The following is a 14,060-nucleotide window of genomic DNA, read 5'->3' as shown; positions in this document are numbered from 1 at the left end:
CCCCCCCCCCCCCTTTTTTAAGACAAATATGTTATGAATTTTGAAGAGCTAAGATGTTTAAGCTTTGCGGTTTATTTGTTGTGTAGTGTATCTACAATGAATGGAGAGGATTGTTCGGATGGACATCTGATTTGCGCACCCTCTTTGCAAGATCCTTGAAAGAGCAGAAGTCCACCTCATTAAGAACAGTAAGTTTGTGTAACCACTTCATTAAGGACAGACTACTACTCTCTCTCTCTCTTTTAATTTAATTTTTTTATCAATAACAAAGGTTATAAAATGCTTTTTCTCTACCTAATTAAGAAAGGTAAGTTTGCGTATTCTTTCTAGCAACGGCAATATGATGTCAATATTTAATGCAGCTTGCCAAGCCCAATGTGCAATTAGGAATTAAGGACTTTACTTGGATTATATATACATACGGCTGATTATATATACCCTAATGCCCAATTATATATATATGTATACAGATGATAGTCAAGGGCTGATGAAGAGCACTAAGACAGAGTCCAAGAACTATCAGTCCAATTTCAGAGCCTGCCAGTGCAATTAAATGTCTGATACAGATCACTAAGGACAGAATGAATTAATGTTTTGGTGGACTGGATGATGTAGTTTACCAGAGTTTAGGTGTTGCTAAATCTGGTTTGTCATAGAGGTAGCCCAATGGCCCCAGTACAGCAGATATGAAGTGAGCCAGCAGGGACGAAATATAGGAAGCGGGAAGAATGTGATATCAGAAAATAATGTCACGTAGATATTTAGATCTGGACAGAATTTGAAAGGATCAAACACAAGTTGAAGAATCAGAAAAGAGGGAAATAATGAGCAGAGAGCAGAAGACATAGTAGCAACTGAATGGAGTAGAAACAGAGTATGAGAGAGAATAAGTTGATGGAGCTGCCTGGAGACCCTATTACAGCAGCCTGTGATGGTGGTTGAAGGGAGAAAAATAGTGGAAGAAAGAATATATGATGACAGAGACCCCTTTTTTACTGTTTATGGAGCTGCCTGGAGACCCTATTACAGCAACTTATGATAGTGGTTGAAGGTAGAAAATAGTGGAAGAAAGAAGATATGCTGGGAGGGAAAATATGAATCCAATGGAGAAGGAAGAGAAGAAGTAAGTAGAGAGAAGAGAATTCAATGGGGTAGGAAGGAATGGAAAGAAAGTAGGAAAAGATGGAAGAGAGAAGTAATTGATTGGCTTTGTTTGGGTGGGGGAGATGTGAGGGAGACTCCACACACAATTTTCACAGAAAAGAAAAGGTTAATTTCATTCCCTCCATTCGAAGAGATGTAAAAGGATTTAAAATTAAGTAGAATCTAATTGACTCCTCTTTCTAAACTTGATAAGAAAAAAATTAGCAACTTCTAACTAAAAGACCGACTTGAAATAGGCATACTTATACCCCAACAACCGAACTAACAGAGATTTATTTTGAAAGAGGCAAAAATATAGAATTTCCCCTAGCTATAAAATTAACGACCCAGAGTAGTCAGCTAACTTTTCGGGCCCTTATATGGGCCTCCATCAGTTTGGACTTTGGACTGGACCATTTAGGCTTTAGGTTCCGCAACCGATCATGCTTATGTAACCAATTCAAAGCCAATGCATCTGTATTGTTTCCTTGTTGGGGTTTGCTAAATGAGTGGTGGTGCCAGTGGGTATTGATGGTAGAAATTTGTGGAGCATAGACTGTCTTCTGATTCAAACTGTGTTTTTGTCATTATTCCTTCAATATTTATTTCTAGGAAAGCAGGACATAGCAATTCGTTAGATCCAGAATTTTATGTTCCTTTTCCTCCCTAATCTGTTCCCAAATTTTTGAAATATATAAAATACTTTGGGGGTTGTGGAAGTAGAAAGTAATGTCAAGAAGTAGAAAGTCGGAAGACAGACAATAACAGGACATGATGGCATCTAGGAACCTCTCTTTTAGCAAGTACTCGACTTACATGCAAGAACATGAAGTAAATTGATATACCCAAGTAAACCTTCCTTCAATCATGGGCAAGAGCTTCCAGGTACTTCTCCTAGTGATAACATATTGTGTTGGGTTGGTTTATACTGGTCTAAGATTCTATTCAGTCGGTACTGCTGTTGGATCTGCTCGAAGAAGCCTCTATCTAAAATCCTGCTTGATAAGATATTGTGTTGGGTTGGTATACACTGTTAAAACTAAAATTATATTCACACACAGATTACTGCTATTGAATCTGCTTCAAGAAGCCTTTATCTGAGAATCAGTGATCGTTCCAATGCTTTTCTGGGAATGACATATTTATGAGTTGATGAAGTGAACTAGGTCCTTTGTGTTTGCCAATGTGATTCTGATGGATTATCTTTGTTTTACAGGTTCCATTTATTCTTGTTGAAGGTGGCCAGTGGCCACATGCTGATTATGTTATTGTCAATTTGGATGGCTCAAGGCATCCACTACCTCTAATGACAGTTTATCATCAGTTGCAGCCGGTCCATGCTTCTCCATATACTTTCCTTCAGGCACTTTTTGGTCATGAATATCCTGTGAGTTGCACATGATATATATTTTTTCATGGCGTATTGTTTATTTGAAATACTTGAATTTATTTGGAAGCTAATTATGTTTTCTTCCTCTGCTTCTCAATTTTATTTGTCCATATTCGTCTTTCAGTTTGCTGATCCAGTAATTGCTTTGTTTTGCAAGGTTGGTCTTCTAGATGAGGAGAAAATTCTCCCATTGGGAAAGGAGATAAGTTCAGTTGGTGTTTGCAGGTTGCAGGATGGAACTCCAGAGATTAAGTCTTGCAAGGACCTTCCATTTTTCTTGTAAGGAATTTTCTTGAGAATAGTGATCTGCTAGGCTCTGTAGCTTGAATATACTTGATCTATGTCATAATGATGACTAAGGAATGCTAGACACACTATGTATTGGTGTATTTTATACCAGATGGTATATTAGAACATGGCACACATCTATTTTTCGTTCATAAACTGGAGTTCTTAGTCAAAACGTAATGATTTGGACAGCTATAATTATCAAATATGTGACAATTTTTTCTGGTCAAAGAATTTGATGGTTGATTGTGGCTAAAGCTCCACAGATCTTGCAGCCATAGTTGTCACGGCGTCAAATCGATCCAAGGCGGTGGAGGGGTGGCTAATCGATTTGGCGATGAATCGCCCGTTATGGCGTTGCCATAGCGGTCAAATCGCCCATATGTCATTTTTTATTTTCCCTATTTTCTAAAGTTATTTAGTATGCTATTTTTTTATTTTTTCTATTTTCTAAAGTTATTTAGCATGCTACAAGCCTACAATATATACCCTGTAACATATAAAACCAAAATTAAGCAACATCAAATCATAAAAAATCAACATAGCCCTGTCAAAATCACCCTGCATTTTACAAAAAATCAACCGCTTAGTGAATCAGGCGTACCTGGCGTCCATGGCGGTGCCATAGCGACGCCTATCAGCCAATGGCAACCGCCATTTGTGAGTCACGTAAATCGTAGCACTGCCATGAACTTCATTTTCAGCCGGGACGCCAAATCGCCGCCTTGGCGATGCCATGACAACTATGCTGGCAGCCGTGATGATTCATATTGGATCTAGTTGGAAATTTGTACTTGTAATCTGGAATCCTTGTAGCTGGCACCAATCAAATGGTGGTTCCCACTTGCATGTCTGCTTCTATTGCGATATTTTGTTTGTTGATGACATATATTGGGTTCATTGGGAAGTTGTAGCCTGGGGTCCTTGTGGCTGAGATCAGTCAAGTTGTGGTCCCCACAACTGTGTGCATGTTTGCTGCTGTTGTGATGTTCTATTTGTTTATGGTAAATACCATCTACAAATATCCAATCTGCTTAGTGTATGATTTACTTTACCTAACTATTTTTTAATATTTATATTTCAATATAACTACCAGTCCATTTAAAACACATCCTATTGCTTATGCTAGAAGCAAATGTGTGATTGTTGAGTATTATGGTTTTCTTTTTACTGATTTCAATTTTCCCTCTAATTTGCTCAGGACATTGACTCAGCAGCAGATTATGTGATATCTATTTAATGATGGAGAAATTAATTTAATTGATATTATACCTTGTTGCCTAAATAGAGTGAATAGTGAACTGGTTTTTTTTTTTTCCCACTCTCTTCAGGTCTGACATGACCAAGGATCAGATGGTAGTAGATCTTGCCTTTAGGACAAAGGTTCTGTTGTGGGGTGGCATTCTTCTTGGCTCACTGTCATTTGGTATATTAGGCTATGCTATTGTGAGGTATGGTGCTAAACCACTTCCTCCTATGGATTATTCAAAAAATTTGTTCATCTTGTATCAATTAGAGATAACTTAAGGAGAATATAAATTCAGATCGTTGAAACAAAGTAGATGACTAGATCATCCAATGGTTTCACCAGAAAAAAGATCCTCCAACGGTGAAGGCAAGAATTGGTTGATCTGATGGATTCAGTTGACAAATCACAAATGGTCCTTGAATTCCTAAACTAGTTGTTTTGCTTCAGTTCCTTTTATCTTTCCCAAACACGGATCCAATTTGAAGGATTCGAGCAGTGTCATCAGACGAGAAAATATTGTCCAAGTGCCACACACACTTTTTTTTTTTTTTTTTTTAATGGGGGTAACACTCTTGTCATTTCACATAAATACTACACACACGTGCACACTTTTTCTTTCTTCTAATGAGGATATATCTTTTCATTTCACATAAATATTACACGCACATTTTTTTCCAATGAGGGGAAGTCTTGTATCATTTCACATAAATACTACTTAAATAACTTTCAAATTTTTGAAAATCCTTTTATACCCCTACATTAAATATTGTATTAAATAATTTTTGGGAACTTTGTTTACAATAAGATTTTCCCCTATATATATATATATATATAGAGAGAGAGAGAGAGAGAGAGTTAAAAATATGTGTCTCCCGCTTGGTGGTATGAACTAAAATCTTTCCAAATCACTGTATTCATCAGAAACGGTTCATTGGCCAATTGTGATGGCAACCAGATTGTCTGGTCCTTTCAACTGTTTATGCACTTCCTCCGGACTTTGATCTTTAATGGTTCTCCTTAAGAACACTCAGAAGGAAATTTGTTAGGAGAAAAAAAACATCATTTTTCTATTAATCTACTGGTGCATTCAGGAACTGGAATAGATGGAAAGAGTGGAGACAGCAGATGCAGGCCCGACAACAGAGAGATGCTACTGCTGCTGCTGCTGCTGCTGATGAAATTGATAGAGATGAAGATGGTGATGTTCCAGACGGGGAGTTGTGTGTAATTTGTTTGATGCGGCAGCGGCGATCTGCTTTTGTTCCATGTGGGCATCTTGTTTGCTGCCAAGGCTGTGCCCTATCAGTAGAACGTGAATCAGCTCCTAAATGCCCTTTGTGTCGGCAGACAATTCGGACTTCCATTAGAATTTATAGTTCTTGATGTACAACTAAATACTGGTCTCTTCATCCTTTAAACTTAGTGTAGTTTGCTTCTGATATCTTTCCCCTGTCAATATCTCATCTTGTAAATAATGTCAGTGTAATTGGCTTTACTTGACAGTTAAAATGGAGAAAATTGTCGATGGGAATGGCCAATTGTCTAGCAGGATAATGTAAGCATGTGCATATAGAAGGATTCTTGCTCGAGTAAGCGGAGATCCAACACAGTGAGTTTAGATCCTTTCTTCCAAGACTTCCTGCTCCAAACTGTGTCCAATTGGTGGTGCACAAGAACATAACAACTTAAAATGATATCTAGAGCAGGAATTGGTGGCTCATTGAAAAGGCCAAAAAATTTCATCATCCAGGGTGAAGGAAGGGAGAATATCTTCTTTCATGGTGATTTGAAGCAATGATTGGATTCTTGGAACAATTTATCTGCAGAAGAGATTCTCTCTGCTTGTCTCATTTCAAGAGAAGTACCTTAAACAGATGTCAATAAGTATGGTAAAAATCTGCCAAATTAGGTGAGTTTCCTTCATAATCAATCACAACTTTTATATTTGGAATGGAGTTTTTTTTTAAGGGCGTAAGGTTGTTAAGTTAAAATCAAAATCGAATCATTTAATAAATGATTTTATTTATTAAAATCAAAATCGTTTATAAACGATTTTGGTTTAAATGGTTTTCTTATGTTTTCTAATTTTTTATCCAAATAACTTCTTTACGTTTCATTTTTTAGTGAAATGGATGTAAATTGTAACATTGAATTGAATTTATTGTTTTATACTTTGTTTTTTATAATTGTTTAATGTAAACTTTTTTTTTAATTGAAATGTACGTGAACTTAAAATTGAATGACTTAAGCTAAGTACGTACATGTTAATCAGTTTAAACTTCAAAACCAAAATCGAATTACGATTTCAATTTTAAAACCAAAATCAAACCATTTAATATACGATTTCACAGTTTTGATATAAACAGTTCAATTCAATTTCGGTAAATAGTTGTTTCAGTTTCAAAAAATGGCTTCAAATTCACATCCTTAGGCCAGAGGGAGAAGCCAGGGGTTGGGGAAATGTGTGCTATTCGAAAATGGTGTCTTGTTTCAAACAGCGTGCAAATCTTCTGTAACATGATTTGTCTACATGTTGATGATGACACATCTTCACTGAGAGGCTGTTTCCCGATTTGAACTCATGATCATTTAGTCAGAATGGAACGAACTTACAGCTGCACTAAGGTCCACTCTCAATTCTGTCCCTCGAGGATAGTGAGCTTATTTGCGACAAAACTTGAAATTCCACCTTAGTTTGCAGTATTCTGTCCCCAAATATTGCTTCCATACTTCTTCAAATACCATGAACAGCAATGTTCACAAAGACAAGTGGTACACTCCTCTCCAAAAATGGGAGGTTTTCAACCAATATTGCTGTAACATTCCTCATTGGAGCTGTAGCCATTAGAGTTGATAACTGGCATGAAAGTTTCTGATCAGCTCATCTCAGCTCAAGTTCAACATGATCATCTGGAAATTAATGAATGGGCATGGTACAAACTTGATCCTTGTTAAGTAGACACTTCAAAATAAATCAGGAATTCTCATCTTATCACATGGATCCAGAAACGAATTAGTACCTGGTCCTTTCATGTAGTTTCACCAGGAGAATATGGGGTTGAAATCGTCTACAATTCTCATCCCGTACAATTCCGTGCAATACCACCTTCAGGTGGTGACACGTGTATTGATACCAATACAATGGTCCAGATCTGGTACAACTAATAAAACATTAAATCAGTGAAGAGGCATTTAAATCAGATTTGGACCATTGCACTGGTATCAATACACGTGTCACCCCCTGAAGGTGGTATTGCACGGAATTGTACGAGATTAGAATTGCAGACGATTTTTTTCCGAGAATATGAGCACAGCAGGAACATTAGGAATTGGGATTGTGCACAGAAAACACGAGGGCAGAGTCGGTCAAGGATTTCATATTCAAATTCTTGCTCTTAACTTATTACATTTGTTTTCCCCTCAAAAACCCTTCAATCCAACTGATATCTGTCAGATCTCCAAGTGGGAACAAGGACCTTCTGAACTACTCTTCCCCAAACCACCAAAATCCTTCATCCACCATCCTCCTCACCTTGGGAACCATTGCACATACCTTTTAGGAATTATACCATCATCATCACTGACAGGAACTTCATTGTTGAAACAAAAGAAGCAAGCTGGTGATCAGTTATAATTAACAATGGGAATCTCATAGATGCATCTGTGGATTATGGATGTTCAGGAAGCTTGCAAGAAGCTGAAGGTAGAGGACTCATGCAGGGGCTCCAACAACAGAAAGGAATTCACACCATAGAATTATTGACTGATTCACAACAAATGGTGGATTGGCTAAAGGACATAACAGAGCAACAATGGCCATGGGTTTTATTTACTTTGATTCTAGTTATCAAAATTCTCTAAAATAGTTTTAACTCTGTTTCTTTTGTCAAAAAATCAAATTAACTTGTGTAAACATAGCACAGTCTAGGACTCTAGCAGTCGAAGCTCTCTGGGAAAGTTGATATTAGTCTGTATGCTACCTAAATTATCTTTCTTTTATTTCCCATAAAAAAAAAAATAAGCATAATAAAAAAGAGTTTGCAACACATTAGAAAACAAGAACAGAACTCTTTGTTTTCTTTGTTTTTTTTTTTCCCCCTAGGCATCAGCTTAATGGATCAGTATACACTCTACAAAAGAGGACGATAGAAACTTGAATGGGCGCTTGGTTCTTGACATCTTCCAAAAAGATTAAACAAAACATGTTCTACATGCAACTACCATACACCTTTGGCATACCTTCAGTATTTATCAGATACCCCCACCATCACCAAAAGAAAGCAAAATCAAACAAAGAACAGTATGTAATCCAAGAACTAAAACCTCATCAGAGCAGGGATAGGTATCCAGTCCCATTCAGAAAAAGTCAAAAGACCAAAAGGAGATGAGGAACGGGTAAGCTGTGCATCACTCTGTTCTGAGTCCAATTTACCAAAAGTCAAAAGACAAAAAGGAGATGACCAACGGGTAAACTATGCATCACTCTGTTCTGAGTCCGAAGGTGAGAATACTGAGGCATCCTCTTCAGCATCACTACCATCTTCGGATACTGATAAATCATCATTGGCATCCCAAGGGCTCTTGAAGAATGCGAGACTTTGGCATTTCTCCTCAAGATCGCCTTCCAATTTCACACTCCAGCACCCAAGAATGTCGAGGTGAGTGAGGGACTGACATTTGGTCAGGATGGCATCAAGACCGCAATCGCCGAAGCGGCCATATCCAAGCTCAAGTTCACAGAGCCCTGGCATTGTATCCGCAATAACCATGGCCTCCTCGTCGTCTACCTGCGAAGCCACTTGTGCGGGCCACTGTAGCTCCGGAGGCGGCATGTTCCTCCTCAAATGAACCAAAGACTTGCAGTGCATCCCCAAAGCAGCAAGACCTTTGCAAGTGATCTTCAAACAGTAACTGATATCCAAGAACACCACTTTTGAAAGCGACTCAGCGTGTTTCTCCACTATTCTGTCGGTCACCTCGCTCATTGGAATCTTCAATACCTTCAAGTATCTCCCACTGCGTTTGCAGAACCCAAAAAGGGAAGAAAACCCCAGAAATAAAAAGAAAGCTCAATAAACAGAAATCATTATTCCCATCCCATGTTACTTAACTTCTAAGAAAGATTGAATAAATATGAGACCGATGATGAAAATGAATGAAATACGATACAGACGGAGTAAGTAAGACAAGAAAACGAAAACGAAAGTCGATAATTACCAGTTGGCGACGTAAGAGAAACCAGAGTCGCCAAGCTTGTAAGCAGAGAGGAGTCGAACAGTTCCTCTGCTACGACGGACGAGGCGGCGAACTAAACAATCGCTAACATCGGTGTTGCTGCACCGGCGGCACCATTGTTCAACATCAATGTTGGTCCAACAGTAAGGACCGGCGATGGCTTCTCGCCACGATTTGCAGACGAGTTGGACCTCCCCAACCAATTGCTCTGCTGGGATTCTAACGAAAATCAAAGCCAGTATCTCCGGGTCCAATCCTTCCCACAATCCCGATCTTCCACAACCATCGTAACGATTATCGCCACCGGAATCGGCATCGGAGCAAACCCTTTTCCTTTCTCCGTCCATCTTCTGGGCTTCTTCCTCTGGTTTGGCGTGAACCATGCCTTCTTTGACACTTTGAGAGAATCTCAACGCGCGGAGGGAGAAGGCACGAATGCCCTCATTTATTATGCTTACATGCGGATGCACGAAACGTGTGCGAATGAATATTATTTTATTTTTTCAGTAGAACGTGCAATTGTGCAAGTGATTCGTTTTGTCTTCTTATTCCGTTCTGATTATATATGAAACAAGGGTCTTCCATTCTATCTCTGTTTTCTTTTCGGATTCCGCGGATGAGCCGGCCGATCCTAACATCATTTATCATTTATGAGGAGCCGGACGACGAAGCCTCCTCCGATAAAGATGTCTCCGACGCCGGCAAGAACAACTTATTTTATTTTATTTTTCTTTTTTGGACGGTTCGGCCAGGAGAGAAAAGAGAGATGCGTTATATCAATCCAAAGCAGATACCGCAAGATTATATTTTCCTTCACCCATCTCTTATTGTTTATGGTATAATTTTAAAAATTGAATTGGATTGGTGAAATTGGCTAATGCAGATCGAGATCGGCCATGATTGACCTTGATTTTGGTGACTCTAGAACGATTGATTCTAGGATCATTGGCAGACGTGTCAAAATTTGACTCACACAAAAAGACTTGATATGACTTGAACATATTAATTAAAGTTTGAGACCAACTTAACGATTACTAAACGTATCAGGCTCAAGCATTGATCGAATGTTAATTGAACGGTTCAGTGCAAGATAGTGGCTCAGTGGTCACCTAATTGGGACTAGTTGAATGTTGTAATTGACCGATAACTGACTATTTTGTGGCCCGGTTAGCCTACCTGAGTTTAGACTTTTAAGGATTTTTTTATGGCATGTCTGATAAGTACCTTTCATAGCCATAGGAACTTCTAAATTGATTAAGCCCAATTAAAACCAATCAAGCCCAACCAGTTGACACCCTTAGTCTTTGGTCATTTATGAGGGATTGATTTTGGGGTATTGAGACCAATTCTCATTCAGATCAAAATTCTTGATTCCGAGTTTAAAACCTTTGATCACAAATACCCCTCTAGATGAATTTGTCATACAAATTTAACATCATGATTTTAAGTATTAGTTTATACTCTCGTGTATGTCTATGCATCACATTACATGGCAAAACTTCAATTGGATTGAAATTTGATGGGTGACCAAAGAACACATAGGTCCCCCATACAACTATCATATGGCGGATCAGTTGATACCTAAATTTTGGAGATAAATAGATCCTTAAATCCTTTGCTTACATCTCAAGTTTCAATCTTATTAAAATTTTTAAATACCATAATACAGCTTTTGAAAATTCAAGACTATTAAGGAATATCACAATAGTGATTGAAATATTAGACATACATGGATGTACATGATAATTTATGTCATTATACAAAGGTTATTTAATTGAATTAGGTTATGAAATCTGATTCGTTGGTTATCCTAGACCATGACCTCTCTCAAAAGTCAGAATAATCACATCAGATGTCCACATAAAAATACTAAAAATCGCATGTAAAAAAGATTCTTGCCTCGGGTGTTACGGAATCGTTTTTATTTTATTTTTAAAATTTTATATACTTTTTTTTAAGGCCCACATGGTTGGCCTCGTTAGGTTTCATAAACACTAACAGTGGTAGTGGTGGCAACGGCAGTTTATTATTGCTTGGACTAGTGAAAAAGCAATTACAGACATGGAACACCAGATGATAGACTGACCAGGAATAAGGCAGCCATGACAATTCCCCAATTACCAATATGATCTCGTGGTATCAGTTAATTACATGATGGAGATTGAGACAGATACCATACCTCACCAAGCAAAAAAGAACCATCTTCTTGCCCACCAGTCTAGTTTTTGCTCAGCTCCAATCTCTTCGTGCATTTCTCCTCTGGGCTTGGATGGAAACTCAGTCAAAGTCACACACTGTTCTGGGATATTACCTCCCCAAATTTCAGGAAGAGTTGAGCGTCAGAGGTGCTCAGTGATCCACAATTAACCTTGCTTGGGTCCTTGAGGTTCGCATACTCATTTATGTAGCTTGGCATCGTGGCTGCTGGTGGTGGTGGTGGTGGTGGTGGTAGTGGTGGCAGCAGCAGTTGTGGACCCAATTGCTTAGTCGTGACAGGGGACGTCACGAAGCATCCTAGGACTCGACTTACTTCATGCATAGTCGGCCGATCCGAGGGTTGCTTCTTGGTGCAGAGAAGAGCAAGCTGGAATACCTTCTTTACTGCTCCAAGATCTTTACATGTAGAAGTGATATCTGGATCAACAGTCTCCATCACGGCATTGTTGGCAGCCTTGGACATAATCTACCAATCAATGCAAAGAGAACCTTAGTCCCAAATCTTCAGAAAACTCCATTACATAGAGTTAAAAGTGTCCATTATTTTCTGCCTACCTTGGCAGGGTCAGTCATGGTTAAAGTCATCCACCCACGTGATGATTGAAGTTTACAGTTGAAGTACATAAAATTACACCAACTCCATCAGCTCCTATAATGGTGAAATGATGGAATTCTTGTAGTTTTATGCAATTTAAGCTTCCCCTAGAACGTGGTTAGTGTGGTGGAATGAGATCCTCAAAGACCCACTCTCAAGGGAACATAAACAAATTTCTAGTAGCACCCATTGGTATCACTTGAGAGGCATGGACCCACTCTAGTGAACAAAAGTGAAAATCACAAAGGTGAGGAAGAAAATGATACCAGCTGATGGAGATTGGCATCATTGTCCACAGCTTTCTTCCCAGTGAGCAGCTCAAGCAAGACAATCCCGTAGCTGTAGACATCAGATTTCTCAGTGAGGCGGGAAGTGCGGGCATATTCAGGATCAATGTAGCCAATTGTGCCCATTATATACGTAGATGCATGGGACTTGGATGTGCACAGGCTCTTTGCAATGCCAAAGTCAGTGAGATGGGCTTCAAAATCCTTATCCAATAGTATGTTAGATGTTTTCACATCCCTATGTATTATACGAGGGCTACAGTCGTGGTGAAGGTATGCCAGTCCTTGTGCTGCTCCTACAGCTATTTGAAGGCGAGCTTCCCAGTCAAGTTTCTTTTTCTTCAAAGGGCCTGCAAAGACAAATGTCAGAAGGAAGAAACTAAACAGGATCAGACCTGTTCCCTGCAGAAACAGAAACAAGCAGTCATGCCCGTCCTCTTAAAAGACTTGGCTTTACCATGTAGCAGATCCCAGAGGCTTCCATTCTCCATGTAGTCATAGAAGAGAAGGTTTCCACTCGGGGACAAACAAAAACCTTGAAGGCTGACGAGATTCCGATGCTTGATGTTTCCAACTATCTCAAGCTCAGTCTCAAACTCCTTCAGGCTCTGTGGGTAGTGAGAATAGAGTCTCTTAATAGCCACTGGCTTGCAGTTCTTCAGCACACATTTGTACACTGTGCTTGATGCACCATAACCAATTATATACTTCTCACTCAGATTCTCAGTCATCCTCATGATGTCCTCATAGACATGAAGAGCCATGTTCATGTGAAGAATCACCAACTTTGGTGCCATATGGTTAACTGAAGTTCAACAAGCATTTAGCAGAGGACAATAACTTAGTTTGCTAAAATGTATCCAAGCAGTATATCAAAAATGTCATAAAATAAATTAAAAATAAATAAATAATTCACTTATTTGGGTCAGTCACAACCATACGATTTTTCTCTTCTTTATAATGGGTAAACAAAAAAAGTAGCATTATTTAAAGCAACCTGTGTTCCCACATTTCCTTTCAAAGATTACTTGTTAATTATAATGTGTTTATTAGAAAGAGAAATACCTGGTTTGTCCGGGGATCCTTTCGGATAAGTTGATGGATTTTGCGGCCGACATGCTGCCACTAATATCATAAGAAGGAGCACAAGGGCACCCAAAGCAATGCCTAGGATTGCTGCTTTAGAGATTGTAGCTGTAAACACAATCTAAAGATTAAGAAAACAAGGAAAGGCAACAATTAACTGATTTCAAATTGAAATATGCTCCCAATTATGCATTAAAAATAAATAAATAAATAAAAAGTATTTTTTGTATTGTTGTGGAACTTCTATTAATGAAGTAGATCCTGTGAAAATTCGCCATCTTTCAGGGGACAACATCTTTTCTCGAAAAGAGGCAGAAGTATTGAAGGAACAAAAAGTATGAATTTTTTTTAGGTGAAAACCTTCATACATTACATTGTTTGCATTAAATCTGCCCTACAGGTACACACAAATACAAGTTCAACAACTCAGAACAGCCTCTTGGATGGCATGTTCCCTAAAATTTATGCCAATTACACTTTGGTCAGTGAAATTCAGTATGGAGCTACAGATCAAATGGTCTGCACTCCGCTCTGATGAATCAGCTTCAAGACACCACCACCCCCCCCCCC

The 14,060-nt window shown here is 38.7% G+C and overlaps 3 protein-coding genes across 3 annotated transcripts in view; 1 reads left to right on the top strand and 2 right to left on the bottom strand.

Annotated features, from left to right (window-relative positions):
* The window catches only part of LOC122085039 (E3 ubiquitin-protein ligase SPL2-like), a gene marked incomplete at its 3' end in the record, with an annotated part of 8,315 nt that extends 3,068 nt beyond the window's left edge, over nt 1–5,247 (top strand). The window contains 5 exon segments of the mRNA XM_042653475.1: nt 87–188; nt 2,360–2,530; nt 2,691–2,812; nt 4,153–4,272; nt 5,162–5,247. Of these exon segments, the coding sequence (XP_042509409.1) occupies nt 87–188; nt 2,360–2,530; nt 2,691–2,812; nt 4,153–4,272; nt 5,162–5,247 (601 nt within the window).
* A 2,971-nt stretch (nt 5,248–8,218) lies between these two features.
* On the bottom strand, nt 8,219–9,732 carry LOC122083955 (F-box protein FBW2-like). Its single transcript, XM_042651913.1, has 2 exons — nt 9,288–9,732; nt 8,219–9,086 (listed from the first exon to the last, which is right to left on the bottom strand). Exons 1-2 carry the CDS (start codon nt 9,686–9,688, stop codon nt 8,543–8,545), a joined length of 945 nt encoding a protein of 314 aa, XP_042507847.1. The 5' UTR covers nt 9,689–9,732; the 3' UTR covers nt 8,219–8,542.
* Nucleotides 9,733–11,312: 1,580 nt separating this feature from the next.
* LOC122084355 (LRR receptor-like serine/threonine-protein kinase ERECTA) overlaps nt 11,313–14,060 on the bottom strand; it is a 9,053-nt gene continuing 6,305 nt past the window's right edge. The window contains exons 24-27 of the mRNA XM_042652536.1: nt 13,470–13,598; nt 12,862–13,209; nt 12,384–12,754; nt 11,313–11,988 (exon numbers count right to left, since the gene is read on the bottom strand). Coding sequence (XP_042508470.1) covers nt 11,593–11,988; nt 12,384–12,754; nt 12,862–13,209; nt 13,470–13,598 — 1,244 coding nt within the window. The 3' untranslated portion in view covers nt 11,313–11,592. The remainder of the gene's footprint in view (nt 11,989–12,383; nt 12,755–12,861; nt 13,210–13,469; nt 13,599–14,060) is intronic.

This window comes from Macadamia integrifolia, chromosome 7 (genome assembly GCF_013358625.1).
Source record: "Macadamia integrifolia cultivar HAES 741 chromosome 7, SCU_Mint_v3, whole genome shotgun sequence".
In the NCBI taxonomy this organism is placed as follows: Eukaryota; Viridiplantae; Streptophyta; class Magnoliopsida; order Proteales; family Proteaceae; genus Macadamia; species Macadamia integrifolia.
The sequence above is the reverse complement of the archived record's forward strand: the minus strand, read 5'-3'. Positions and strand labels throughout refer to the sequence as shown.